This window comes from Oncorhynchus mykiss, chromosome 1 (assembly GCF_013265735.2).
Source record: "Oncorhynchus mykiss isolate Arlee chromosome 1, USDA_OmykA_1.1, whole genome shotgun sequence".
NCBI classification, from domain to species: Eukaryota; Metazoa; Chordata; class Actinopteri; order Salmoniformes; family Salmonidae; genus Oncorhynchus; species Oncorhynchus mykiss.
In genome coordinates this window covers 45,351,743-45,377,198 of record NC_048565.1, presented here as the reverse complement: position 1 = coordinate 45,377,198, position 25,456 = coordinate 45,351,743, and the positions used below count along the sequence as shown (strand labels likewise).

Here is a 25,456-nt window from a genome sequence, read left to right as displayed (position 1 = left end):
AAGAGGGTCCAGATTGTCTAGCACAGCTGATTTGTACGGGCCCAGGTTTTGCAACTCTTGCAGAACATCAGTTATCTGTATTTGGGTGAAGGAGAAGCTGGGGAGGCTTGGGAAAGTAGCGGATTGTGGATCTATTGGTGGTGAGTGTTACCTAGCCTCCGTGCAGTAGGCAGCTGGGAGGAGGTGCTCTTTTTCTCCATGGACTTTACAGTGTCCCAGAAGTTTTGTGGAGTTTGTGCTACAGGATGCACATTTCTGTTTGGAAAGAGCTAGTCTTTGCTTTCCTGACTGTGTGTATTGGTTCCTGACTTCCCTGAAAAGTTGAATATCGCAGGGACTATTCAATGCTAGTGCAGTCCGCCATAGGATGAGTTTGTGCTGGTCGAGGGCAGTCTGGTCTGGAGTGAACTAAGGGCTATATCTGTTCTTCCTTCTACATTTTTTTTGAATTGGGCATGCTTATTTAAGATGTTGAGGAAATTACTTTTTAAAGAACGACTAGGCATCCTCGACTAACAGGATGAGGTCAGTATCCTTCCAGGATACCCGGGCCAGGTTGACTAGATACATCATTGTATTATTGAGCGTTTGACAGGGATGAAAGGTGGTCATTTGACCGCGGATGCAGGCAATGAGGCAGTGATCGCTGAGATCCTGATTGAAAAGAGCAGGGGTGTATTTGGAGGGCAAGTTGGTCAGAATAATATCTGAGGGTGCCCATAGCTACGGATTTAGGGTTGTGCCTGGTGGGTTCCTTGATAACTTGTGTGAGATTGAGGGCATCTAGTTTAGACTGTAGGACTGCCGGGGTGTTAAAACCAGTTGCGACGAGCAAACCCGGATCCGGGATCCTATTTATAGCCTCAAGCTCATTACCATAACGCAATGTTAACTATTTATGAAAATCGCAAATGAAATAAATATATTAGCTCTCAAGCTTAGCCTTTTGTTAACAACACTGTCATCTCAGATTTTCTAAATATGCTTTTGAACCATAGCTAAACAAGCATTTGTGTAAGGGTATTGATAGCTAACATACCATTAGCCTGGTATTCAGCATGCAACATTTTCACAAAAACAAGAAAAGCATTCAAATAAAATAATTTACCTTTGAAGAACTTCGGATGTTTTCAATGACGAGACTCTGTTAGATAGGAAATGTTCAGTTTTTCCAAAAATATTATTTGTGTAGGAGAAATCGGTCCGTTTTGTTCAAGTTTGGCTGAGAAAAACCCCTGAAAATTCAGTCATAACAACGTGAACTTTTTTCCAAATTAACTCCATAATATCGAAAGAAACATGGCAAACGTTGTTTAGAATCAATCCTCAAGGTGTTTTTCACATATCTATTCGATGATAAGTCACTCCTGGTTTCTCCTCTGTTCAAAATGGAAAAATGCGCACACCTGGAGATTGCGCAATAGTTTCGACGGAGGACACCCAGCAGACACTTGGTAAATGTAGTCTCTTATGGTCAATTTTCCAATGATATGCCTACAAATACGTCACAATGCTGCAAACACCTTGGGGAAACGACAAAGTGTAGGCTCTCTCCTTGCGCATTCACAGCCATATAAGGAGACATTGGTACACAGCGCCTCAAATCTGTCTCCCTTCCTGTATGAAATGTCATCTTGGTTTCACCTGTAGTATTAGTTCTGTGGCACTCAGACTATCTTTGCAGTTTTGGAAACGTCAGTGTTTTCTTTCCAAAGCTGTCAATTATTTGCATAGTCGAGCATCTTTTCGTGACAAAATATCTTGTTTAAAACGGGAATGTTTTTCATCCAAAAATGAAATACTGCCCCCAGAGTTTCATGAGGTTAAGCATATCCCAGTTTAAGTCACCTAACAGAACGAACTCTGAAGATAGATGTGGTGGCCTTCGAGCCAGGATTCAGACACGGCAAGGACATCAGGGTTGACGGAGTATGCTAAAGCAGTGAGTAAAACGAACTTGGCGACGAGGCTTCTGATTTTAACATGCATGAAACAAAGGCTTTTTTGGTTACAGAAGTCAACAAATGAGTGCCTAGGGACACAGGTCCTGGGTTAACCTCCACATCACCCGAGGAACAGAGGAGGAGTAGGATGGGGGTACGGCTAACGGCTATCAAAACTGGTTGTCTAGTGCGTTGGAGACAGAGAATAAAAGGAGCAGATTTCTGGGCGTGGTAGAATAGATTCAGGGTGTAATGTACAGACTGGTATGGTGGGGTACGGGTATAGTGGATTTAAACCCAGGCACAGAGTGATAAGAGGTTCCATCTCTGGAAGGGCTAGTTATGCTGGGTGAGGTCACCACATGTGTGGGAGGTGGGACAAAGGAGGCATGTTGAGTGGGACTAGGGGCTCTGCAGTAAACTATGACAATAATAACTATCCTAAACAGTGTACAAGGCATATTGACATTTGAGAGAGACAAAGCGAGGCATAAAGCAATCACAGGTGTTGATAGCTAGCTAAGTCAACAACCAGTACAATGGTGATGAATGGGCAGAGACGATAGCAAATATATAAAAAATGGCAGTCTCTTCAGAGTCCCTGTTGTGCCGCAAGGTGTTATCTTTAAAAATGTATATATATGTTTATATATAATATATGTATGGTTTTATTTCTAGCTTGAGTTACCTGGGGTGGCAGAGTTCCATGTAGTCATGGCTCTATTTAAAACGGTGTGTTTCCCAGCCTCAGTTCTCGACCTGGGGACTGTGAAGAGACCTCTGTTTGCATGTCTTGTTGTACCGATGAGTGTCTGAACTGTGTTCCAACTGCTTTAACAGACAGGTCGGTGCCTTCAACACATCAATACCTCGCACAAAGACCAATAGTGATGCAGTCAATCAAGAGATACATGTAACTGACATTCACCCCCCCACCCACCCCCCGTACATCTAAATGCAGTATGTGCCACTTTCTTCTGGACCAACTGCAATTTACCAATGGCCCTCTTTGCCACACATGACCACACAACTGGGCAGTAGTCCAGATACAACAAAACTAGCACCTGTCTGGTCGACTGAGATGTCAAGAAAGCAGAGCAACTCCTTAACATTGTCACGAACCGGCTCATAGTACGCAACAAAAAGGTGATAATATGTGGTGATAATAAATATATTTTTGTTGATAATAAATATGTTATTCCTTAACTGAGGAAATGTAAATACAATTAACAGTGGTGTGTGTGTAGTGAGTAATCCATAGTGTAAGTGTGTGGTTGCATGCATAAATGTGATAATGAGGTGTTGAAAGGAGCCAAAGCAAACAACCAAAAACTAACAGTGTGTCTGCATGGAGAGTCTCCTCAATGAATGGGGAAGAGGTGTATTTATCTCGGGACATACCCGGGCCCAGGTGTGTCCCATATCGCTGACGACCCTCCCAGCTCCGCTTGCCGACATCCTAATAAGGAAAACAAGAGTCAAGACAAAGAATACGGCAGACAGAGTGGGAGGGTCGTCACAACATGGACAGACCTCTAACCCATTTCAGCAACCAAGTCTATGTTTTGACCATGACAGCTTACGATCTTTTTTATTTAATTTTAAATTTTTATTTTACCTCTATTTAACTAGGCAAGTCAGTTAAGAACACATTCTTATTTTCAATGATGCCCTAGGCAGAACGACAGATGTGTACCTTGTCAGCTCGGGGATTTGAACTTGCAACCTTCCGGTTACTAGTCCAACCCTCTAGAAACTAGGCTACCCTCCAGCCCCATTTTGGGTTACACCCAGCTGTTGCTCAATAACCACGTTATTCAATATTACATCCTAAATTAAGCTTAGCATTGAGTGAGTGATTTGTCCCAAAAACGATGCTTTTAGTTTTTTATATATATTTAGCACCAGCCTATTGCTAGTTACCCATTCTAAAACTGACTGAAGCTCTGTTAAGTGTTAGTTATTTATTTTATTGTCGTAGCTGACGTTTACTTTTGAGTCGTTAGCGTTCATTGAAACACAAGCTTTATTCAAGGACATTGGAAAGTCATTAGTAATAACAGAAAACAATTGCCCAAGCCGGCTGCCTTGTGGTACACCACAGAAAACCCTCTGTGTTCTATTAGATCGGTAACTCTCAATCCATAAGGCAGATGATGCAAATCCATAACACAAGTAATTTTTTTTCAGCAATAGTTTATGATCAATGATATCAAAAGCTGCACTGATGTCTAACAAAACAGCTCCCAAAATATTCTTACTATCTGTTTCTTTTAGCCAATCATCAGTCATTTGTGTCAGTGCTGAGCGTGTTGAGTGCCCTTCTCTATAAGCATGATGAAAGCCCGTTGTAAAATAACTTTTTGATCAAACATGATTATTTTCAAAACGTTTGCTAAGCCCTGGTAACAGGCTGATTGGTCAGCTATTTGAACCATTAAAGGGTGCTCTGCTATTCTTGGGCAGCGGAATGACCTTTGCCTCCCTCCAGGTCTGAGGGCACACATCGTCTTCTAGGCTTCAATTGAACATGTGGCAAACCGAAGTCACAATGTATTCTGCTACCAACCTCACTAATTTAGCATCCAGGTTGTTAGTACCAGGTGGCTTGTCACCTCTTCTTACAGTAGATCAGATGAGCATTTTTCTTCCCACACATATTCCCTTTAGGCAGTTTGAGAACATTCCTAGCTTGCTTGATGTCGCTGAACAATCAGTGTGTCCTGCTTTGTATGCGTGTAGTGTGTTGACCCATGTTCTCTCTGTCTATAGCCCTTCTGGCCCACGGGGACAGGCTGTGCTAGAGGGTTCCTGGCTGCCTTTGACACGGTGTGGATGGTAAGGGGCTGGGCGCAGGGCAAGACCCATCTGGAGATCCTGGCAGAAAGGTACAGTAGGCTGGAGATGTTTACATATGAGATTCTAATGACGGCTTTCTGTGTGGCGCAGCGGTCACTACAGACCCGGGTTCGATCCCAGGCTGTGTCACAGCTGGCCGTGACCGGGAGACCCATGAGGCGGCGCACAATTGGCCCAGCGTCGTCCGGGTTAGGGGAGGGTTTAGCCGGCCGTGATTTCCTTGTCCCATCATGCTCTAGCGACTCCTTGTGGCTGACTTCGGCCGCCTGCGGGGCTGACTTCGGCCGCCTGCGGGGCTGACTTCGGCCGCCTGCGGGGCTGACTTCGGCCGCCTGCGGGGCTAAGTGAGCAGTGTGTCAAGAAGTAGGCTCGACCTTCGCCTCTTCCGAGTCGTAAGGGAGTTGCAGCGATGGGACAAGACTGTAACTTCCAATAGGATATCACGAAATTGGGGAGAAAAAGGGGATTATATTGACATTTTCTTAATCCAGGTTAGGAGAGACCAGTTCCAGTCACTTTGGAAAAAATTGCTATCAGGTTTCTACATTCAAATTATGATTTAGATCCATATTGCTACATGTTAGAAACGTTTGGTTATCCTATTAGTGGAAGTGATTTTGTGTTTGTCCCACTGTATGACAGGTAATCTGTTGCTCTGGTTTTAACAGAAAATGAATGATTTCATCTCATGACATGTTTGTAGGGAGGGCCTCTACAGGCTATTACCCCAAACAACGACAGAGAACATCTCAAAGAACTTTGATCAGTACACCATAGACCCGGTAACACGGTACCCTAACCTCAACTCCAGCTGTGTCAAACCACATCAGGTTCGTCTGAGATGGAGAATATCTCACATTTACATTTTAAACAGATAAATTGTCTTGTCCTATTTACAGTGTATTCAGACCCCCTGACTTTTTCCACATTCTGTTATGTTACAGCCTTATTCTAAAATGGATTAAATTAACCCCCCCCCCTCATTAATCTACACAGAATACCCCATAAAGAAAAAGGTTTTTAGAAATCTTATTTACATAAGTATTAAAACCCTTTGCTATGAGACTTTAAATTTATCTTCGGTGCATCCTGTTTCCATTGATCATCCTTGATGTTTTTACAACTTGATTGGTGTCCACCTGTGGGAAATGTAATTGTTTGGACATGATTTGGTAATGACATGACACGGTTTATGCTCTGACATGCACTGTCAACTAAGTCATGAGGTCGAAGGAATTGTCTGTAGAGCTCTGAGACAGGATTATGTCGCAGCACAGATCTGGGGAAGGATACAAAAAGAAATATGCAGCATTGAAGGTCACCAAGAACAGTGACTTCGTTAATCTTAAATGGAAGAAGTTTGGAACCATCAAGACTCTACCAAGAGCTGTCCGCCCTGCCAAACTGAGCAATCGGGGGAGTAGGGCCTTGGTCAGGGAGGCGACCAGGAACCTGTGGGTCACTGACAGAGCTCCATAGTTCCTTACTGGAGATGAGAGAACCTTCCAAAAGGACAACCATCTCTGCAGCACGCCACCAATCAGGCCTTTGTGGTAGAGTGGCCAGATGAAAGCCGCTCCTCAGTAGGTTCCCATAAGACACCTAAAGAAACAAGATTCTCCGGTCTGATGATACCAAGATTGAACTATTTGGCCTGAATGCCAAACATCACGTCTGGCATCATCCCTAAGGTGAAGCATGGTGGTGTTAGCATCATGCGGTTGGGATGTTTTTCAGTGGTACTGGCTGGGAGACTAGTCAGGATCGAGGGAAAGATGACCAGAGCAAATTACAGACCGGTCCTTGATGAAATCCTGCTCCAGAGGGTTCAGGACCTCAGACTGGGGTGAATGTTTACCTTTGTCTAGGACAATGACCCCAAGCACACAGCCAAGCAACGCAGGAGTGGCTTCGGGACAAGTCTCTGAATGTCTTTGAGTGGCCCAGCCAGAGCCTGAACTTAAAACCTTATCGAACATCTCTGGAGAGACGTGAAAATAGCTGTGCAGCAACGCTCCCCATCCAACCTGACAGAGCTTGAGGGAATCTGCAGAGATGAATGGGAGAAACCCCCCAAATACAGGTCTGCAAAGCTTGAACCGTCATACCGAAGAAGACTCGAGGCTGTAATCGCTGCCAAAGGTGCTTCAGCAAAGTACTGAGTAAAGGGTCTGAATATTTATGGAAATGTGGTATTTCTGCTTTTTATTTTGAATAAGTTTGCAATCATTTCTAAACCGGTTTTGTCATTATGGGGTATATAGATTGCTAACAAAAAAAATTCAAGTTAATCAATTTTAGTATATGGCTGTAAAGTAACAAAATGTGGAAAAAGTCAAGGGGTCTGAATACTTTCCGAATGCACTCTAGAACAGTTGACAATTAACCCATTCATATCCATTGCAGAAATGTTATTTTAGTCTAGTTTATTTTATTCTTGTTCTCTCTGCTTCCTAATGGACAAATCTGAAGACATTTTTAAATCAGCCAAAGCATTTGTCTACAGTGAGTTTTTTTTATATTGTACTATATTTAGTCTTTGGACACATGGGGTTACTGTTTTTTTTTACACATTTCATGAATCATGTGGCAGGTTCATTAAATACAGTTGAAGTCGGAAGTTTACATCCACCTTAGCCAAATACATTTAAATTCAGTTTTTCACAATTCCTGACATTTAATCCTAGTCAACATTCCCTGTCTTAGGTCAGTTAGGATCACCACTTTATTTTAAGAATGTGAAATGTCAGAATAATAGTAGAGTGATTTATTTCAGCTTTTTTTCTTTCATCACATTCCCAGTGGGTCAGAAGTTTACATACACTCAATTAGTATTTGGTAGCATTGCCTTTAAATTGTTTAAATTGGGTCAAACGTCTCAGGTAGCCTTCCACAAGCTTCCCACAATAAGTTGGGTGCATTTTGGCCCATTCCTCCTGACAAAGATAATGTAACTAGGTCAGGTTTGTGGGCCTTCTTGCTCGCACATGCCTTTTCAGTTCCGCCCACAAATTTTCTATAGGATTGAGGTCAGGGCTTTGTGATGGCCACTCCAATACCTTGACTTTGTTGTCCTTAAGCCATTTTGCCACAACTTTGGAAGTATGCTTGGGGTCATTGTCCATTTGGAGACCCATTTGCGACCAAGCTTTAACTTCCTGACTGTCTTGAGATGTTGCTTCAATATATCCACATAATTTTCCATCCTCATGATACCATCTATTTTGTGAAGTGCACCAGTCCCTCCTGCAGTAAAGCACCCCCACAACATGATGCTGCCACTCGTGTGCTTCACGGTTGGGATGGTGTTCTTCGGCTTGCAAGCGTCCCCCTTTTTCCTCCAAACATAATGATGGTTATTATGGCCAAACAGTTCTATTTTTGTTTCATCAGACCAGAGGACATTTCTCCAAAAAGTATGATCTCTGTCCCCATGTGCAATTGCAAACCGTAGTCTGGCGGTTTTGGAGCAGTGGCTTCTTCCTTGCTGAGCGGCCTTTCAGGTTATGTCGATATTGGACTCGTTTTACTGTGGATGTAGTGACTTTTGTACCTATTTGCTCCAGCATCTTCACAAGGTTCTTTGCTGCTGTTCTGGAATTGATTTGCACTTTTTGCATCAAAGTACATTCATCTCTAGGAGACAGAACGCGTCTCCTTCCTGAGCGGTAGGACTGCTGCGGGGTCCCATGGTGTTTATACTTGCGTACTATTGTTTGTACAGATGAATGTGGTACCTTCAGGCGTTTGGAAATTGCTCCCAAGGATGAACCAGACTTGTGGAGGTCTACAAATGTTTTCTAAGGTCTTGGAATGTTCCAAGCTGATTAAAGGCACAGTGAACTTAGTGTATGTAAACTTCTGACCCACTGGAATTGTGATTAGTGAAATAATCTGTCTGAAAACAATTGTTGGAAAAATTACTTGTGGCATGCACAAAGTAGATGTCCTAACCGACTTTCCAGAACTATAGTTTGATAACAAGACATTTGTGGAGTGGTTGAAAAACAAGTTTTAATGACTCCAGCCTAAGCGTATGTAAACTTCCGACTCCCAACTGTAGTTCCTGTCAGGTACAGTCTCAACGTCAACTGTGAAAAGGCGACTCCGGGATGCTGGCCTTCTAGGCAGAGTTCCTCTGTCCATTGTCTGTTATTTTGCCCACCTTAATCTTTTATTTTTGTTGGACAGTCTGAGATATGGCTTTTTCTTTGCAACTCTGCCTAGAAGGCCAGCATCCCGGCGTCACCTCTTCACTGTTGCCGTTGAGACTGGTGTTTTGCAGGTGCTATTTAATGAAGCTGCCAGTTGAGGACTTGTGAGGTGTCTGTTTCTCAAGCTCGACACTAATGTACTTGTCCTCTTGCTCAGTTGTGCACCGGGGCCTCCCACTCCTCTTTCTATTCTGCTTCGAGCCAGTTTGCTCTGTTCTGTGAAGGGAGTTGTACACAGCGTTATACGAGATCTTCAGTTCCTTGGCAATTTCTCGCATGGAATAGCCTTCATTTTTCAGAACAAGAATAGACTGACGATTTTCACAAGTAAGTTCTTTGTTTCTGGCCATTTTGAGCCTGTAATCAAACCCACAAATGCTGAGGCTCCAGATACTCAACTAGTCTAAAGAAGGTCATTTAAAAAAAATGTATTGCTGTTTTAATTAGCACCACAGTTTTCAGCTGTGCTAACATAATTGCAAAAGGGTTTTCTAATGATCAATTAGCCTTTTTAAAATTGATAAACTTGGATTAGCTAACACAACGTGCCGTTGGAACACAGGAGTGATGGTTGCTGATAATGGGCCTCTGTACGTCTATTTAGATATTCCATAAAAAATCTGCTGTTTCCAGTTACAATAGTCATTTACAACATTAACAATGTCCACACTGTTTCTGATCATTTTGATGTTATTTTAATGGCCAAAAAATGTGCTTTTCTTTCCAAAACCAAGGACATTTCTAAGTGACCCCGTGTGTGTGTGTGTGTGTGTGTGTGTGTGTGTGTGTGTGTGTGTTACAGAAGATATCCCTATTTGGTAAAAGACCAAGTCTATATTATGGCAAGAACGGCTCAAATAAGCAAAGAGAAACGACATTCCTTCATTACTTGAAGACGGGAAGGTCAGTAAATGTGGAACATTTTAAAGAACTTTCTTCAAGTGCGGCCTCAAAAACCATCAAGCGCTATGATGAAAGTGGCTCTCAAAAGGACCGCCACAGGAAAGGAAGACCTGGAGTTACCTCTGCTGCAGAGGATAAGTTCATTAGTTACCAGCCTCAGAAATTACAGCCCAAATAAATGCTTCAGAGTTCAAATAACAGACACATCAATCGTGCAGAGGAGACTGAGAATCAGGCTTACGGTCGAATTTCTGCAATGAAACCACTACTAAGCGACACCAACAAGAAGAGATTTGCTTGGGCCAAGAAACACAACACAACTTTGGTCTTGACTCCGAATTATAGATTTTTGATTCCAACCGCTGTGCGTTTGCGACGTGGTGTGGGTGAACGGATGATCTCTGCATGTGTGTTTCTTACCGCATGTGTGTTTCTTAGCATGGAGGCGGTGGTGTGGGGGTGCTTTGCTGGTGACCCTGTCAGTGATTTGTTTTGTTTTTATTTGATTTATTTTTTAATTCAAGGAACACTTAACCAGCATGGCTACCACAGCATTCTGCAGCCATCCCATCTGGTTTGAGCTTAGTTGGGCTATCATTTGTTTTTCAGCAGGACAATGACCCAACACACCTCCAGGATGTGTAAGGGCTGTTTTACCTTGAGTAGAGGGATGGAGTGCTGCATCAGATGACCTGGCCTCCACAGTCCCTCGACCTCAACCAAATTGATATGGTTTGGGAGGAGTTGGACCGCAGAATGAAGGAACAGCAGCCAACACGTGCTCAGCATATGTGGGAACTCCTTCAAGACTGTTGGAAAATATCTCCTCATGAAGCTGTTCGAGCGAATGCCAAGAGTGTGCAAAGCTGTCAAGGCAAAGGGTGACTACTTTGAACAATCTCAAATATGCAATAAATTTTGATTAGTTTAACACTTTGGCTTACTACATAATTCCATGTGTTAATTCATAGTTCTGATGTCTTCACTACAATGTAAAAAATAGTACAAATAAATAACCCTTGAATGAGTAGGTGGTGGTACTGTATATATGGAAATAAGATTGAGTGGATGAAATCCACACGCTCTCATATATTCTGACGTTGATTCCAGAGGCAGTTTGTAACTCGGTAGGGAGTGTTGCAATGGAGGACAGCTGGTTTGACGCATTACATGCTTCAGGACTCGGCGGTCCCGTTCTGTGAGCTTGTGTTGCCTACCACTTCGCGGCTGAGCCGTTGTTGCACCTTGACGTTTCCACTTCACAATAACATTACTTACAGTCCCCTTGGGCAGAAATTTGACAAACTGACTTGTTGGAAAGGTGGCATCATATGATGGTGCCACGTTGTAAATCACTGAGCTTTTCCGTAAGGCCATTCTACTGTCAATGTTTGTCTATGGAGATGGCATGGCTGCATGCTCAATTTTATACACCTGTCAGCAATGAGTGTGGCTGAAATAGCCGAATAACATACTAATGACCATCAGCAGCATCAGAGCTTGGAGAAGCCTAATTACCATGACTAAACGGTCAGGTGGAATTTGACTGCCTTCATGACTCATGACCACCGGTAATACGGTCACAGCAACAGCCCTAGGTATATACATGTACATCATCTGGACCATTGGTGTCCAATGATAACCCCACGTGTCCAAAGGTATAGAATGATGCAGAAACGGCTATAGTTCACAAACAGTGAGTTTATTTTGAACAGGTGAACAGGTCAAATAACAATACTATATGCTGGTGTCAACACATTGCATTCATTTACACCAAACGGAATTTGTTCTGTGGTGCTTTTTTCATATTTTACTAAATATAGTACAGGGATGTGAATGGGTTAACTTGCTTAACATGTATTGACATTGGCATGCTAAAGAACCGGTTTCACAAAGCAGGTAACTCAAGTTTTAATATTGTAATATACTTCTCATGCCTCTCTCACAGGTGCGTCACCTGTTCATAGACGGGCAGCAGGACTCCTGTCCTCTGGAGCGGGTTGGACCCACACGTAGTTCTGTCAATCTCTCCAGACGAGGTCAGTCTTCACAAACTGACCACAGTCTGAGACTTGTCATTTCTCAGGCCTGTCATCTCAATGACTAACCTGATGCATCATCCTCTAATTATACTATAGACAAGCTCAGACACAGACACCCACGTAGGCCAGGACATAGAAATGCAAATATGGCTTGCAGGTCCACCCATTATGGATCATTGACTTGAATGGGAATGTCTGTTCTAGAAATTGTATTTCTACAGGCCAGGAGCTGACCGAGACGGTTTGGATTAGTCAGACGTGCAAGCATTATGGATTAGTGGCTCCTTGTGACGTTCTATTAGTAATCTGATCCGTGTTTGTCCCATAAACTTGCCTCACCTGAGAGTTAATAAAAGGGCTCATCACAGTTACACCCACTTGAAACAATGACTGCGGTCACATTACATGAAGCAGGGTCAGACATGCCCAACAAAAGCGTGTGTTGGCCTACACTCCCATACCCTCATACTACTTTTAAAAAGGTATCCATGAAGACGTATTACACTACAGGGATATGTTGTATTCTCTAGCCACTGTAGCCAGGTGTATTTATCTTTCTCTGTATGTTTTTATTTGGTGATGATGGCGTGATTGGATGACTGATTGGTTGGACCCTCTTCTCCCACAGAGTCGGACATCCGGCCCAGCCGCCTCCTCACCTGGTGTCAGAAGCAGACACAGGGGTACAGGGGTGTGGACGTCACCAACCTCACCTCTTCCTGGAAGAGTGGCCTAGCACTCTGTGCTCTTATACACCGCCTCCGGCCAGACCTCATGTGAGAGAACGCACATGTACAGCGCCTTCAGAAAGTATTAATATCCCTTGACTTGTTCCACATTTTGTCGTGTTCCAGCCTGAATTCAAAAGGGATTTAAATAGATTTTTCCCTCACCCATCTAAACACAATACTGGCAAAGTAAAAACATGTTTTTAGAAATGTTAGCAAATTTATTGAAAATGAAATACAGCAATATCTCATATACATAAGTATTCACATGCTTGAGTCGATACTTTGTAGAAGTACCTTTGGCAGTGATTACAGCTGTGGTTCTCTCTGGGTAAGTCTAACAGCTTTCAACACCTGGATTGTGCAACATTTGCCCTTTTTTAAAAATGTTTTAATATTTTCAAAATTCTTCAAGCTCTGTCAAATTAGTTGCTGATCATTGCTAGACAACTATTTTCAGGTTTTGCCATCGATTTAAAACTTCTTGTGACTCCCAAACCCGCATGCGGGAGCGTAATCATTGCCTGAAACGAATTAGCATAATGCAACAGACATAAATATCCCTAGAAAATATTCCTATTCATGAAAATCACAAATGAAATATATTGAGACACAGCTTATCCTTTTGTTAATCACCCTGTCATCAAAATATGCTTTACAGCCAAAGCTAGACAAGCATTTGTGTAAGTTTATTGATAGCCTAGCATAGTATTATGCCTTGCTAGCAGCAGGCAACCTTGTCACAATCAGAAAAGCAATCAAATTAAATTGTTTACCTTTGATGAACTTCGGATGTTTTCACTCACGAGACTCCCAGGTAGATAGCCAAAGTTAATTTTTTCCCAAAATATTATTTTTGTAGTTTGTAGTTTGTTCTTCGTTTGGCTGAGAAATCGCCCGGAAATTGCAGTCACGAAAACGGCGAAAAATATTCCAAATTAGCTCCATAATATCAACAAACATGGAAAACGATGTTTATAATCAATCCTCACGGTGTTTTTCTAATATCTATTCGATAATATATCTGTCGGGACAATTCGTTTTTCAGTATTGGAGTAATGGCTACCTCTGTATTTTACGTGAGAATCTCTCTCGGAGCCACCATGTGACCACTTACGCAATGTAGCCGCCTACGCTATTCTTCAACATAAATGCGTAAAACTACGTCACAATGCTGTAGACACCTTGGGGAATACGTAGAAAGCGTAAGCTCGTTGATGGCACATTCACAGCTCAATAGGGACTCATTGGAACGCAGCGCTTTCAAAATATGGGGCACTTCCGGATTGGATTTTTCTCAGGCTTTCGCCTGCAACATCAGTTCTGTTATACTCACAGACAATATCTTTAGTTTTGGAAACATTAGTGTTTTTTATCCAAATCTGTCAATTATATGCATATTCTAGCATCTTGTCCTGACAAAATATCCCGTTATTTTTTATTTTTTTTTATGTTTTTTTTCCAAAAATGAAAATACTGCCCCCTAGTACCAACAGGTTTTAACTCCAAACTGTAACTCGGCCACTCAGGAATATTCACTGTCTTCTTGGTAAGCAACTCCGGTGTATATTTGGCCTTGTGTTTTAGGTTATTGTCCTGCTGAAAGGTGACTTCATCTCCCAGTGTCTGGTGGAAAGCAGAATTAATCCGATTTTCTTATAGGATGTTGGTCTCCATTCTGACTTTTATTCATTTTTTTCCCTGAAAAACTCCCCAGTCCTTAACGATGACAAGCATATGAAAATATGGAGCGTGGTACTCAGTAATGTATTGGATTTTCCCCAAACATATAACACTTTGTGTTCGGGACAAAAAGTTATTTGCTTTGCACTATTACTTTAGTGCCTATATTAGAATACTGTTCTGTACAGCATGGGTGTCAAACTCATTCTATGGATTTTATTTAATGTTGATTTATTAGGATCCCCATTAGCCGAAGGCCAATGGCGTCAGCTAGTCTTACTGGGGTCCAGCACAGCGAAAAATACAATACAGACAAAATACTTTACAATTTACATACATTTTAAAAACATTAACATGTAGTGTGTTTGTGCATCTATCAGTTACACATGCATGTCAGTATATACACACAACAAGTAGGTCACAATGGGGGAGAGGCATTGTACCTTGAGATGTTGCTTTATTTTTTAAACCAGGTTTGCTGTTCACTTCCGCTATACGTGCTGCTCTGTTCTGGGCCAGCTGCAGCTTAACTAGGTCTTTCTTTGCAGCACTTGACCATATGACTGGACAATAATCAAGATCAAATTTGAGCCTGCAGAACTTGCTTTGTGGAGTGTGGTGTCAAAAAAGCAGAGCATCTCTTTATTACTACTCATCTTTACAACCATTTGAATCTGTTTGGACCATGACAGTTTACAATCGATGGTAGCATCAAGAAATGTAGTTTCATCGACTTGTTCAACAGTCACACAATTCATTAACAGATTCTGCTATGGTGTAGAATGTAGGAAATTGTGTACCAAATACAATGCTCTTAGTTTGAGATGTTGAGGACCAGTTTATTACTGGCCACCCATTCCAAAACAGACTGCAACTCTTTGTTAACCTCTATGAACCACCCATCTTGGATCTGGTATAATTGTCATCAGCAACGCTGAATAGCATAGCGCCACAGTCAAATAAAACTAAGTACACTTAGCATCAGGTAACTTGGTCACAAATCAGAAAAGCAATCAAATGAATCGTTTACCTTTGAAGATCTTCGGATGTTTTCACTCACGAGACTCCCAGTTAGACAACAAATGTTCCTTTTGTTCCATAAAGATATTTTTAATATCCAAATACCTCCGTTAGTTTGGTGCGTTATGCCCAGGAATCCACCGGAAAGAGTGGTCACGACAACGCAGACAAAAATTCCAAATTATACCCATAATGTCCACAGAAAAATGTCAAACGTTTTTTATAATGAATCCTCAGGGTGTTTTTCAAATATCTATTCGATAATATATCAACCAGGACAGTTGGCTTTTCACTAGGACCGGGAGTAACAATGGCCGCCTTTCTCTTTTGCGCACAACTCACTGAGAGCCCCCACCTATCCACTTACGCAATGTGGTCGTTCACGCTCATTCTTCAAAATAAAAGCCTGAAACTATGTTGAAAGGCTGACACCGTAGGGAAGCCATAGAAAAAGGAATCTGGTTGATATCCCTTTAAATGGACAATAGGGATGCATTACAACAGAGGTTTCAAAAACAGGGGCACTTCCTGATTGGATTTTCCTCAGGTTTTAGCCTGCAATATCAGTTCCGTTTAACTCACAGACAAAATTTAGACAATTTTGGAAACTAGAGTATTTTCTATCCTAATATGTCAATTATATGCATATTCTAGCATCTGGTCTTGAGAAATAGGCAGTTTTACTTTGGGAACGTTATTTTTCCAAACATAAAAATAGTGCCCCCTTGCTTCAAGAGGTTAAGGGTTTCAGTGACTTAATTAGCTGTGGTTGCTGATGTGTATATGGTTGAATCATCAGCATACATGGACACCCATGCATTGCATTGTTTAATTCCAGCGGCATGTCATCGGAGAAAAGTGTAGAGGGCCTAGAGAGCTGCCCTGCGGTACACCACACTTTACATGTTTGACATTAGAGAAGCTTCCATTAAAGTAAATCCCTTGAGTTCTATTAGATATCTATGGTTCTATGATATGGCAGAGGTGTTATGGATTATAAACAAGTTTTCTTAACTACCGGTTATGGTCAATAATATCAAAGGCTGCATGGAAATCTAACGGTACAGTGACCACTCATCTTATTATCAATTTATTTAAACCAATCATACAGTGGGGCAAAAAAGTATTTAGTCAGCCACCAATTGTGCAAGTTCTCCCACTTAAAAAGATGAGGCCTGTAATTTTCATCATAGGTACACTTCAACTATGACAGACAGAAAAATAAATCCAGAAAATCACATTGAAGGATTTTTAATGAATTTATTTGCAAATTATGGTGGAAAATAAGTATTTGGTCACCTACAAATAAGCAAGATTTCTGGCTCTCAGACCTGTAACTTCTTCTTTAAGAGGCTCATCTGTCCTCCACTCGTTACCTGTATTAATGGCACCTGTTTGAACTTGTTATCAGTATAAAAGACACCTGTCCACAACTTCAAACAGTCACACTCCAAAATCTACTATGGCCAAGACCAAAGAGCTGTCAAAGGACACCAGAAACAAAATTGTAGACCTGCACCAGGCTGGGAAGACTGAATCTGCAATATGAAAGCAGCTTGGTTTGAAGAAATCAACTGTGGGATCAATTAGGAAATGGAAGACATACAAGACCACTGATAATCTCCCTCGATCTGGGGCTCCACGCAAGATCTCACCCCGTGGGGTCAAAATGATCACAAGAACGGTGAGCAAAAATCCCAGAACCACACGGGGGGACCTAGTGAATGACCTGCGAGAGCTGGAACCAAAGTAACAAAGCCTACCATCAGTAACACACTACGCCGCCAGGGACTCAAATCCTACAGTGCCAGACGTGTCCCCCTGCTTAAGCCAGTACATGTCCAGGCCCGTCTGAAGTTTGCTAGAGAGCATTTGGATGATCCAGAAGAAGATTGGGAGAATGTCATATGGTCAGATGAAACCAAAATATAACTTTTTGGTAAAAACTCAACTCGCCGTGTTTGGACGACAAAGAATGCTGAGTTGCATCCAAAGAACACCATACCTACTGTGAAGCATGGGGGTGGAAACATCATGCTTTGGGGCTGTTTTTCTGCAAAGGGACCAGGACGACTGATCCGTGGAAAGGAAAGAATGAATGTGGCCATGTATCGTGAGATTTTGAGTGAAAGCCTCCCATCAGCAAGGGCATTGAAGATGAAACGTGGCTGGGTCTTTCAGCATGACAATGATCCCAAACACACCGCCCGGGCAACGAAGGAGTGGCTTCGTAAGAAGCATTTCAAGGTCCTGGAGTGGCCTAGCCAGTCAAAGGGTATATAACAAAGTATTGAGAAACTTTTGTTATTGACCAATGTGATTTTCTGGATTTTTTTTTTGTTCTCATTTTGTCTGTCATAGTTGAAGTGTACCTATGATGAAAATTACAGGCCTCATCTTTTTAAGTGGGAGAACTTGCACAATTGGTGTCTGCCCCACTGTGTATATATATAGTGCAACACCATTTCCCTGTAATATATACACTGCTCAAAATAATAAAGGGAACACTAAAATAACACATCCTAGATCTGAATGAAATATTCTTAAATACTTTTTTCTTTAAATAGTTGAATGTGCTGACAACAAAATCACACATATAATCAATGGAAATCAAATTGATCAACCCATGGAGGTCTGGATTTGGAGTCACACTCAAAATTAAAGTGGAAAACCACACTACAGGCTGATCCAAATTTGATGTAATGTCTTTAAAACAATTCAAAATGAGGCTCAGTAGTGTGTGTGGCCTCCACATGCCTGTATGATCTCCCGACAACGCCTGGGCATGCTCCTGATGAGGTGGCGGATGGTCTCCTGAGGGATCTCCTCCCAGACCTGGACTAAAGCATCCACCAACTCCTGGACAAGTCTGTGGTGCAACGTGGCGTTGGTGGATGGAGCGAGACATGATGTCCCAGATATGCTCAATTGGATTCAGGTCTGGGGAACGGGTGGGCCAGTCCATAGCATCAATGCCTTCGTCTTGCAGGAACTGCTGACACACTCCAGCCACATGAGGTCTAGCATGGTCTTGCATTAGGAGGAACCCAGGGCCAACCGCACCAGCATATGGTCTCACAAGGGGTCTGAGGATCTCATCTCGGTACCTAATGGCAGTCAGGCTACCTCTGGCGAGCACATGGAGGGCTGTGCGGCCCCCCACACCATGACTGACCCACCGCCAAACCGGTCATGCTGGAGGATGTTGCAGGCAGCGTAACGTTCTCCATGGCGTCTCCAGACTCTGTCACTTCTGTCACATGTGCTCAGTGTGACCCTGCTTTCATCTGTGAAGAGCACAGGGCGCCAGTGGCCAATTATCCAATCTTGGTGTTCTCTGGCAAATGCCAAACGTCCAGCACGGTGTTGGGCTGTAAGCACAACCCCCACCTGTGGACGTCGGGCCCTCATACCACCCTCATGGAATCTGTTTCTGACCGTTTGCGCAGACACATGCACATTTGTGGCCTGCTGGAGGTCATTTTGCAGGGCTCTGGCAGTGCTCCTCCTGCTCCTCCTTGCACAAAGGCGGAGGTAGCGATCCTGCTGCTGGGTTGTTGCCCTCCTACGGCCTCCTCCACGTCTCCTGGTGTACTGGCCTGTCTCCTGGTAGCGCCTCCATGCTCTGGACAGTACGCTGACACACAGCAAACCTTCTTGCCACAGCTCGCATTGATGTGCCATCCTGGATGAGCTGCACTACCTGAGCCACCTGTGTGGGTTGTAGACTCCGTCTCATGCTACCACTAGAGTGAAAGCACCGCCAGCATTCAAAAGTGACCAAAACATCAGCCAGGAAGCATAGGAACTGAGAAGTGGTCTGTGGTCACCACCTGCAGAACCACTCCTTTATTGGGGGTGTCTTGCTAATTGCCTATAATTTCCCCCTGTTGTCTAATTCCATTTGCACAACAGCATGTGAAATTTATTGTCAATCCGTGTTGCTTCCTAAGTGGACAGTTTGATTTCACAGAAGTGTGATTGACTTAGAGTTACATTGTGTTTAAGTGTTCCCTTTTATTTTTTTGAGGTGTGTGTGTGTGTGTGTGTGTGTATATATAGATAGATATATATAGAAGTGACAGGAATGCTTATGGGGGAGGGGTTGATTTTATTTATATATATTTATATATATATATATATATATATATAAAAAATCAACCCCTCCCCCATAAGCATTCCTGTCTCTTCTATAGATGGTATACACTTTTCTTGCTGCTGCTCTAGCATCAAATGAATTAGTCTCAAATGTCTATATAAATGTTATTGATTTCATGAACCTTATTTCTAAGGCTAAATATATTGATATGGGATATTTTCATCCTTTTCCTGGGTAGCTTATAAGAGCGAAATATGGAAAAGAAGAATAAACCAGGCAAGATAAATATATATATATATATATATATATATATATACGTTCAGCAGTCCATTCATCAATTGGTGTGTGTGCTGCGGGGTTGAAGCTACGAACCCATAGGCTTGGCTCTCTCATCCTTTCCGGACTTTTGAGAGGGAGAGTGGGCAATGAGCCTGTCATAGAAGGTATAAGTAATGTCCCTACGCTCTCTGGCAGCTTTCATGGCTGGGATAAGTTCTTTCCTCTTCTGGCGCACAGCTTCAGGATAGTCCTCGTTGAGGAAGATGTACGTTCCTCTCAAGTTCTTTGCTCTTTCCAGAACAGCTACCTTGTCCTTGAACCTCAGGAACTTTGACCACTGTGGAGATTCTGCAATTCCATCCACAACCATGTTCCGCTTTGATTGCACCTTGATAACAATGACGGAGAAATCAAATTATCATGGATTCGCATACAGAAATGATGTCCTCTCTCAATGACTTACAGGTTGCTTTCATCATGCCATTCTCCTGTTTAACCTCATAGAGCTGACCCTGGGAGAAGTGCAAACTGTTCTTCAGGTCCTGGACCTCTCTGGTCAGGTCATCCAATATTTTATTAGTTGACTCCACCAGTATTTTGACAAAACTTGAAGCTATTTTCTTGTTGTAACAACTGCTTGTATAACAATTTGTGTTAGTTTAAAAAGATCTTGCACCTGTGATAGACATCACTGTCCTCAACGGTACTCCTACCTGCTTTGGTCTTTGTCATGGTAGGTTACGCTGTTACTCCCCGCAGTTCCAGACAGGGTAGATGGCTGGGAGGATTGGAAACCAGAACAACAAACAGTAAGGATCTACACTGACACAAGGCCAGGATAATCCGCAGTCCCAGCCACAATGGCTAATTGCATTCCGGGCTGCGTTCAAGCCCTCAAGAAAACCCAGCTAGCTTGATAGGCAGCTAGTCTAGCTGCCTACGCCAAGCAGCTCCTCAGACCCGGCCTTGGTCATCAGGATCACTATACAGATAGTATCGATCCCAGCAACTGATTCCATCCTCTCTCACACCAACTTCTCTCCCTCTACTCTTCTCTCTCTACCCCCTCCTCCCCCTCTTCTTATCGCATAACTTTAAAGGGCCTAGTGTCTTTTTTTTTCTTCTTTCAATTAAGACCTACACAACCAGGTGATGGACGTTACTTAGTAATCAAAGATCTTTTAATTTATCAATTGAATACAAGGGAGGAGCGAAAACCCGCAGCCACTCGGCCCTCTGGAATGAGTTTGACACACGCTGTACAGTCTTCCCTCTTCACTTGTGGAGTAACTGCAATGTTGTTTATCCATCCTCCGTTATCTCCTATCACAGCCGTTAAACTCTAACTGTTTTAAAGTCAACATTTGCCTCATGGTGAAATCCCTGAGCAGTTTCTTTCCTCTCCGGCAACTGAGTTAGGAAGGACGCCTGTATCTTTGTAGTGAGTGACTGGGTGTATTGATACACCATCCAAAGTTTAATGAATAACTTCACCATGCTCAAAGGGATATTCAATGTCTGCTTTTTTTTTACTAATCTACCAATAGGTGTCCTTTGCGAGGCATTGAAAAATCTCCCTGGTCTTTTGTGGCTGAATCTGTGTTTGAAATTCACTGTTCGACTGAGGGACCTTACAATTATCTGTATGTTTGGGGTACAGAGATGAGGTAGTCATAAAAAAAACAATGTTAAACACTATTACACACAGTGTATAGATGCAATATATTATGTAACTCGTTAAGCACATTTTTACTCCTGAACTTATTTAGGTTTGCCATAACAAAGGGGTTGAATACATATATAATACAGACATTTCAGCTTTTTGATTTTTAATTAATCTGATAAATGTATAAAAATCAACATTCCACTTTGACATTATGGGGTATTGTGTGTAGGTCAGTAACACAAACATCTACATTTGATCAATTTTAATTTCAGACTAACACAAAAAAATGTGGCAAAAGTAAAGGTGTGAATACTTTCTGAAGGCTGTGTGTGTGTGTGTACATACGTACATACATGCATGCATGCATGCATGCATGCATGCATACACACACAGTCATGGTCTTATTGGCACCATCAAAGCACACACTGATAGGCAAGATGACAAAGGTCATGCACTGCCTTTGTCTGTCACATGTTATGCTGTTGAAAATGTGAACAGCGATATTGATTATTTTGTAGACAACACTTCTGTTTAAACTCTAGGTGTAGGATTCATAAATTAGGAACTGTACTATGTGTACTGACCTTTGCGGGCAACAGCTAGGTTTGTCTAAATAGAGAAATGAGAAAGCGAGCATTCTGGTTTGGCTTTCATATTGCACGTCCAATTATGTGTATAAAGCATTTGTACTAACAGTATTAGATACTGATGGCACGGTTGAGCAACTCCACGCCTAGAAATGTTTCCATCTTACCTAAACAAGTGGGTGTTTTATCCTTCATGCGGTGTGAATTTGGCCCGCTCAAGTCGTCTTTTGTGTGTGAGTCAAAATGAGTGTGAGCTGAGGGGGTGCAGCCGTGATGACCTCATCACCCCCCCTTCTCTGTGTCACAGGTAGATGTGATTCGACAGTCCATTCTGAATTAAATCCTTTTTATGGAAAGGAAATGTGTTTACAATCTGTTTATGACATTGCTATGGGCTGTTGCTAAGGGACTTAGACCTCACCTTTCAGCTAGTGCAATGCATCTGTTGGTAGGAGTCTGGTGGTGCGGAAAGTATAATGATTATAAAATGCAGCATTAAACCAACGTTTTAATGCTTATCGACAAACTGTTTTAGGGCTAACATTCTCACTCCATAGGGGAAACAACTTTATTAAGGTCTTATAGGAGGTGAACCTTATGCCTCTTCTCTGTATCTCCCTCCATCCTAGTGACTTTGACTCCCTGAATGAGAAGGACTCGGCCAAGAACAACCAGCTGGCCTTTGACATAGCAGAGCATGAGTTTGGTATCCAGCCTGTGACCACGGGGAACGAGATGGCTCTGGACCAAGACCCAGACAAGCTGATGATGGTGCTGTACATCTCCAAGCTTTACGAGATGTTCCGCAACTCGCCTGCATCCATCACTGGTAGGCTGCTGTTCTTGGTCATTCTCTCACAACTCTGATGCCTCACACAGTATAGACTCGAAAACAAGACTCTAGGAAACAGACGTTTGTATTTTGGCAACTTCTGAAAGTGGGGGTGAATTCGCTTCAGCCCGAAAACTCTCGCAACAAATCATGAGGCAGACATGCCAGGTCGCTATTCGAAACCAGTGGTTTTAGTGGAGGTAGTTGATGCAAACTAGCCACTTACGAAATGCAGACATTAACCCTTTGACGTGTACCAACACACACACGTGTGTGTGTGTGTGTGTGTGTGATCATTCTCCAGTGGTCTCTGCAGCGTACTCTCAAACCAATGCGATTCAGAACATCCAGTTTCGATTGACGCAACAGTCAGCGTTTGAGCTGGCAACACTTCTTTTTTTTTTCACAAACACAGTCCTTACAACCTGATGTCCTGAATGTGACCAGTTTCTTTTTGGATGCAATGCTCAGACATTCACAGAAGTTGCGACAGCATAACACAATCATCCAAACCGGAAAATGTACAGTAGGCTACATTAGTCCTTGCGCTGAGAAAAGATTGACCTAACACAAGCGGTCATATTTACAGAACTCTCGGCTGACAGAAACCATAATATGAATTAGCTATAGAAATGACGGACGTTTACTCATTTTATTATAACATCAGCCTTTTATAATGTCAGAAACCTTGTAACCAAAATAGCTGGCAAATATCTTTGCATTAGCTCATCATAATCAGTACAACCTTAAAAGCATTTTACACACGTGTGTACATCACAATCAATGCAAGAGCCCGAATGCATCATTTATCACCAGTACCTGAATAAAACAGTAAATACATTATGCTCCATATATACATACAGTATTCTACAGTAGAAACACCAACATGATATATACTGAAAATAAGGCACTTACTTTGAAAGGAAGGCACACATGTCCAATGTTATTATTTGTAAGGAGAACAACAATGAAGGCAATGTGAGAGCCTGCCAGAAAATGTGCCAGGAGGAAAAAGTTCATGCTAGACTGCACAAACATCTGCATAGTTGATCTGGGGAAACACTGGGGATGTGCTTGGGCTCTCATCGAAAGAGAAGTTTGTCCGGTTCAGTAAAGCCTCAAACGTAAATTGTCCGCAACTGTGAAATGGGCAACTTCTATGCGAATTAATGAGGAGGCGGAACACACTCACTCACACTCACTTCAAACTGTTGTTGGAAGATGAAACTTGTTAGAAAATTATTTCAAATTGACAAGTTGAAATATAGCCTGTAGATAATTAGCAGGCAGCGTGCGTCTTGGTTTGAGGGCAGCGCGGGTTAACTGTCCTGTTGCATGACAATCACATTTTGGAACAGTGAGTGCATTCTCACATCACAAGCATAACAACTCACGCTGGGCGCAACCTTTAGAGATATTTGGAACTCATGCGTGAAAATGTTAAAAATAACCTCTGAGCTTTATCTTGCTAGCTACTATTTTTGTATTTTTATTCAAGTGGATACGGTACTGTAGGCAGTGACACAGTTCCTCTATGCCAAACTGACGTTCTATTAAGTACAGACATGAACGCCGGAACATTTTGAAAATTGTGGGAGGTGACCAGGATGTCTAGGGAGACGACACACACTAAGGAACAGTTCCTGCAGTAGCTCAAGAGTCTGTTTCCTGATGTAATTATGTGGGCTGAGCGTCGGGAAGCAAGTTCAGGGAGTGAGTGTTTTTTTTAAATAAAAATAAACATGATACAAAACAAACACTAACAGCACACAGACAAACAGAAACAATCCCTTATATATGTATATGAGAAGGTAATCAGGGAGGTGATAGTCCAGTTGAGTCTGACACGCAGTTGTGCGTAACAATGGTAACAGGTGTGCGCCATAACGAGCAGCCTGGTGACCTAGAGGCCTGAGAGGGAGCACCCGTGACACCTGAAGCCTCAGAAATTGAGACTCCATGCACAAGGGTTACGTAATGGGATCCTGAAGTCTGATATGTTAATTAACATTATTAATTTAATTTGAATTAAAAATATATGTACTACATACTATTTTCCATAAACTACTCCATAACTGGAGTTTTACTACTCCTGAGGAATGATTTGTTTGCAGGATTGTGAAGGTTAGATTGAGTTTAAGATTGAACCCTTAATGAGGATAGTGTGACTGAGTGGTTATTACTTATTTTTTCTTCATCTGCCATGATGGGATAAGATTTGCATGTTACACAACCTGGTCAGTTATGAGAGTGTGGTATGTAAGAAATGCATTCGGGCCCCAGTTCAGGTCATCTCACAGGGCCATGGTAATAATAATGCCTCTATGATCTATAGGGCTGCCTTTTATAGAATACAGTAGGAGTTTATGTTAAATGGCTGACAATTCCTTCACTTAAAATACTAATGATTCAGCCCTACTGACTATTGTAATGCCCTCATAATAGTTTCTGACACTTGGTGATTAATCAAAAGGAATCTGTTTTGAATTCTGGATACTACTGTTTTGGGGGTTTATTTTCACATTACTCTATCTGGTTACCCTCTTGATTTGGCTTGACCTAGGCTTAGAGGGCTGGTTTATAACAGTGTGCGTGTTAGAG

The 25,456-nt window shown here is 42.3% G+C and overlaps 1 protein-coding gene across 13 annotated transcripts in view; it reads left to right on the top strand.

The window, feature by feature from the left end:
- Positions 1 to 25,456, top strand: part of LOC110523755 (protein-methionine sulfoxide oxidase mical2b) — an 88,756-nt gene that overhangs the window by 37,466 nt on the left and 25,834 nt on the right. For all 13 annotated transcript variants that reach the window (XM_036978367.1, XM_021602780.2, XM_021602790.2 and 10 more), the window contains 5 exons: positions 4,716 to 4,831; positions 5,506 to 5,632; positions 11,868 to 11,958; positions 12,590 to 12,737; positions 22,653 to 22,852. In XM_036978367.1, the coding sequence (XP_036834262.1) occupies positions 4,716 to 4,831; positions 5,506 to 5,632; positions 11,868 to 11,958; positions 12,590 to 12,737; positions 22,653 to 22,852 (682 nt within the window). The remainder of the gene's footprint in view (positions 1 to 4,715; positions 4,832 to 5,505; positions 5,633 to 11,867; positions 11,959 to 12,589; positions 12,738 to 22,652; positions 22,853 to 25,456) is intronic.